Genomic DNA, 5,409 nt, shown 5'->3' with positions numbered 1-5,409 from the left:
GGGCACAGATTTAAAGCAGCACAGCATGCTTCCCACTAGCCCCTTAAGTGGAGAAGTCTGTTTATTAGAGTCAGTGACACACAAAAGTGGAATACAGGAAGAACTTGCTTTTGAGCCATTGTTAGCTGAGGGTCCTTATCAGGAGGGAAAAACCTTATACCTGTAGATGCTTGGTATACCAACAATTGTAGTCATAGGCAGCCTCACAATTGGAGGGCTGTGGCTTTCCGTCCTAATACTGAAACAATACTGATGGAGGACAGGGATGGGAAGAGCAGTCAGTGGGCTGAGTTGTGGCAGTATGCTTTGTGATCACCCACGATCCTACACTATAGTTGTCTACACTGAAAGCTGGGCCATCTATCGGGGCTTGACCCTGTGGCTACTGGCATGGTAACATGCCCACTGGATGATTGGTCACTGGCCCCTTTGGGGACAAGACTTGTGGCAAGACCTATGGGTCTCTGGTTAGACTAAGACTGTTACTGTATATAATGTGACTGGCCATTTGCCTTTGGATTCCCCAAGGAATGATGAAGCAGACACTTTGGCCCAGGTGCATTGGCTAGAAGGAAAGCCTACCTCTGATGTAGCCCAATGGTTATACAGGCCAAATATATTTGGCCTTTGCCGGTATCAGAAAGGCATCAGTATGCCATGACTTCTGTGGACACAGCTACTGGACAGTTTGTTGCCTTTCCTGAACATTGTGAAGATCATCAAATGACCAAAAGGGGCCTAGAGCATCTCTTAACAGCCTATGGCCAGCCACAGGTGATTGACAGCAATTGAGGCACACACTTTACTGGAGAGGAGTTAGAAGAATGGGTTCAGCAATTAGGGATAAAATGGAAGTTTCTTGTACCATCTAACCCTACTTGGGTAGGCATGATAGAGAGGTACAATGGTTGTTGAAATCTGGCTTGAAGTAGGACACGAATCATCTACAGGGCTGGTCAGTTCACTTATGCACAGTGCTATGGTGTTTGAATGAGAAGCCCTGAAAAGGATCCTTGAGACCAGGGGACATGCTCACACACATTACTGCCTCTCCTATACAACTGTATGTGCAAAAGAGGAGTTATTGAAGCCAGGATATGGTGAGCAGAGCAACATCCTTCTGCCAATCCTGGAGACTCTGTTGAGTGCATGTGGCCCTGGACATTTTGACTCATGGACCAGTGATGGCTGGCACTTCTGGTATCTTGGGGAAAAGGCCTAGAAGCTGGCCTATTGTGTGTTCCTGGAGTAACAGCAGAATGGCCCCCAAAGATCATGATAGTATACCCAAAATGTCTGGCAGGTAAGAGCGTCTTACAGGGAAGTTTTGGTTTTTCTTTATGGCCAGTGCATCTACCTCCCATAGCCCTATATATTGACCCATCTGTAACTCCCACAGGGAGAAGGGTGAAGGTCTGGTACACTAGACCAAGACGTGATCCCATTCCTGCCACTGTCCTATCACAGGACCACTCTCTTGCATATATTCTACCTGATGGACAAGATTTGCCTACGCTGGTCTCATTAAAACATGTATCTTATTGCCCTCAAGGTTCTTTTCTTCTATAGTTCCTGTGGCCTGGACCCGCCCCTGGCTGCAGCTGCTGCCTGATGAATGCTGTGAATTCCCTACCCTTTCAGCTACTGCCCATCTGTGGAATGGGTGAGCTGTGGATTTAATCAGCAAATGAATTTGAACCTAACTGAATTCCCCAGCTTGAGGATTATCATGATGTTATTGCTGTTGCTATTGTTATGTTATTAGTCTAGTTACAGTGCGGCAGCTTTCTAGCACAGCGGACATTGTGGAAGATGAGGAGTGAGTAGATTGTGAGGTGATATTTCTGGAGGGTGGTTGTTTGTAAAATTGCAGTATTTCCCGAATCTCTCACATGGCCTTAATGAATCTCCAGATCAGAAGGTGTTTCCAAGGTGTGGAGAGAAGTAGTCCATCTCCATATCAATAGTTGATTACAAAAGGGAGTGAGGGCATATCTGCACTGGAGAGGTTTTGTGGGGCCCTTTTGCAGCCAGGTCATGAGAGACACAGGCAAGCAGAAGAGGATGACTTATTCTAAATAATAAATGAGTTTCTCCCACTTTATTTCTCTTTGACTGTCTTTAGCTTCAGAGGTTATCTGCCCCAGGCTTCGAGAATATTTTCCCCCTGAAGTTGCAAGTTCACTCTTGAGAAGGTGGAGACTCAAGCTGTCCAGAAACCAGAAGCAGCCCTGCCATTAGGGTTAGGTTTGGTTTTTGAAATGGTTAGAAAATCCCTCCCTGGGTCTTATATCATTTAGTTGACGTGTTGATTGAAAGTTTCAGGTTATGTAACACTTTTCCTAGTTCATAGGCACTCACCCGTAAGTACCCATGTGAAACCCACAGTGGGGGTCCAAAACTGTAATGTGAATTTGTTACAGTAACAGTATAAAGAACCCTGAGGTAACTCCAGGTCACTTCTTGGGTCTCAGTGTGCCTTTGGTCAACCTGTGTGGGTGGTCTGAAGCCCCAATGGGCTTTTTTACATCTTGTTTGGTCCTGATAAGGCAGGAGACTAAACCATGAACTTGAGGGGTTTGAGGTGTGTTCTGTCATTGGTAGGAAGAGAGGTGGAGGTCCTTGTCCAGACTAATGCAGGACCCACTCATGTTTGCCTAGCTACCTGTCAACAGAATAATTAACAGGAGAAAAATAAATAAATTTCTGACAAACGGAGCCAAATAAAAATATGAGACTTAAAGAAGTGAAGAAAGTAGACAGCTTTTGTACCTTTTAGACAAAGAAAATATGAATTTGTGAAGAAGTAATGAGGAAGGTTGATATTTGGTTCTTAAATTAGTGAGAAAATAAGGGTTTTTATGCACCCTTCTTTGCCCTAAATTTCCTGTCCCTGGTGATAAGGCTGTCTCTCTTCCTGCTGGTATGGGAGGGATGCCATTCACATGGGAATTTTATGTTGTGTTTTCAGGTGAGTCAAAGGAGGGTCAAAGTGTCCTTCTTGCACCGGCTGTTTCTCAAGTAACTTTAATTCAAAATAATCAGTATGTCCTATTGTGGCCATATGCATACACATTTCTGGAAAAAGATCATGAAACATGATGTGTTTCTTTGACAACATTTTTTACTATAGCTAATATTTTTTAATTCTGGTCATGTGACAGAAAGTGAATTGAGTCCCTGAAATTCCAATTATGACATAGAATTTTAAAATGCTAGTGAAAAGATTTAGCTTATTAGACTACTTTGGTTTCACTCATAAGAAGTTTAGCTATATATGTATATGTGTATATCAGTGACAAATGGAAAGAAAAAACACATTAAGTTGGCATTGTTCTCCTTACTTAACAGTCATTTAAAAGCAGTTCCAAATTAACTTCAGAAGTATCCCAAGTTACTGAAGGGAGATTTTTTGAGTAGGAAACAACTAATAAGCATTGTATTTCATTGTTAATTTTTAAAATGAGCCAGTAGGATAATAGGTTTTCCATCTAAGATTGAAATAATTGTGAATGCTATCAATTCACTAATAGAAAAAAAAACAACTACATTCTATGGCATGCACTTTACACAACAATATTTTCTTTTAATAAACAAATACTTTCTAACTTGAGCATCTACATTAATAGTTAACTCTGCCACAATTTTCTTTTCTTTTCATTAAGCAGAGTACATACATCAAAAGTTGGCAATATTATAAAAAATAAATGTGAACATTAGTAACAAGCTGGTTAGAACCAAGTGCAAAAAAAGAATGATAATAACCTTTACATTGCATGCTATATTCAATATATTTTAATGAAAAATATTTTATATTCTTGACTAACTAGATAGAATACAAAGACAAAAGAGGAAAAATTGAAAAACAGCTAAATTTCTTTCAGATATCCACAGGAAAGAAAACAAAGTGGAAATAATCTGTATTGAAGACTGTAAAGAAAATTACCTTCTTTGGAACAAAGATTTTTGTAAAAACAAAGCTTGAAATAAGATAAAACAGAATATCAAAGAAAAGAAACCAAAATAAAGGAGGAAATTTTATATTGGAAGCGACTATTGGATACACTGGTATTACTAGGAACGACTTTGCTTATTTCTTTACATGTGCTGCAAAAGGATATTCATTTGTTTGAGAGAGAAACAACCCTCCGTATATTATTCATGAACGCTTGTTTCACCTGTTGTTTCCGTAAGGTGTAGATGAAAGGGTTCAAAGTGGTGCAACGGAGGTATTGAGCACTGCAATTCCTTTGGAAAAAGATACTCTCTGTTTCACTGATGGTTTAACATACATGAAGATGCAGCTGCCATAAGAAAGGGAGATCACAATCATGTGAGAAGAACATGTTGAAAAAGCTTTTTTCCTCTGATTAGCTGAAGGGATTTTTAGAATTGTTAATGCGATGTACGTATATGATATTATCACCAATACTAACGTGACCACAAGGGTCATTGAAGCAGAAATGAATCCCATTGTCTCAATGAGCCGTGTGTCTGAGCAGGAGATCTGCATGAGAGTTGTGTCACAATAGAAATGATCAACAGTGTTGGAGTCACATAAATCAAGGTTTAGGCCCAAGAGGAGAGGTATAAAGATGGTAAAGAACCCAGCAAGCCAACAACAGAAGAGAAGCTGTGTGCAGATTTTAGTGCTCATGATGGCTGTGTAATGCAGGGGCTTACAGATGGCAACATAGCGGTCATAGGACATGGCTGCAAGCAGGTAAAATTCAGATGCTCCGAGAAGGAACACAAAAAACACTTGAGCTGCACAACTGTTATAGGAAATTGTTTTGTCCCCAGTTGCCATCATCACCAGCAATTTAGGGATGCATGTAGTTGTGAAGGAAATTTCTAAAAAGGAAAAATTCCGAAGGAAGAAGTACATGGGGGTCTTGAGGTGAGTATCCAGCAGGGTGAGTGTGATGATGATCAGATTGCCGGTGATGCTGAGCAGGTAGGTGAGCAGCAGGAAGGTAAATACCACCGCCTTCAGTTGTGGATCATCAGTCAGACCTGCTAGGATGAGCACTGTCACTTTTGTGTGGTTCCCCATTACTGTCCTCTACTTGTCCAGGTCTAAATGGAAAAAGAAGAAAAAGAAAGTGAGGATCCCAATGAGAAAGTAACAGTGACAATTAGTGGTGAAGATGATGTTTCAGCTGGAGCAACACAAAGCTCATTCTCGTTCTAAAGATGGTCATGGCAGGAAAAACAGTAGTTTGCCTTCCAGAGCATCTGGATAGAGAGTTCAGTCTTTAGTTTGCAGTTCTACCAGAGGATAACCTATATGATGACCGTAATTGCTCAGCATTTTTTTATATTTATGAAATGGTGGGACATCAGAGTGACTTTCAAAACAGAATGAAAATTTTTTCTCTCTTAGTTTTATGCAAGAGTTTAGGATGG

The 5,409-nt window shown here is 40.7% G+C and overlaps 1 protein-coding gene across 1 annotated transcript; it reads right to left on the bottom strand.

The window, feature by feature from the left end:
* Nucleotides 1-4,210: 4,210 nt before the first annotated feature.
* LOC130685084 (olfactory receptor 6C74-like) lies at nucleotides 4,211-5,056 on the bottom strand. Its single transcript, XM_057508272.1, has one exon. The coding sequence runs from the start codon at nucleotides 5,054-5,056 to the stop codon at nucleotides 4,211-4,213; it is 846 nt and encodes a 281-aa protein (XP_057364255.1).
* Nucleotides 5,057-5,409: the final 353 nt, after the last annotated feature.

The sequence above is a fragment of the Manis pentadactyla genome, chromosome 10 (assembly GCF_030020395.1).
Source record: "Manis pentadactyla isolate mManPen7 chromosome 10, mManPen7.hap1, whole genome shotgun sequence".
NCBI lineage: Eukaryota > Metazoa > Chordata > Mammalia > Pholidota > Manidae > Manis > Manis pentadactyla.
Note: the sequence above shows the minus strand (reverse complement) of the source record. Positions and strands in the feature narration are given on the sequence as shown.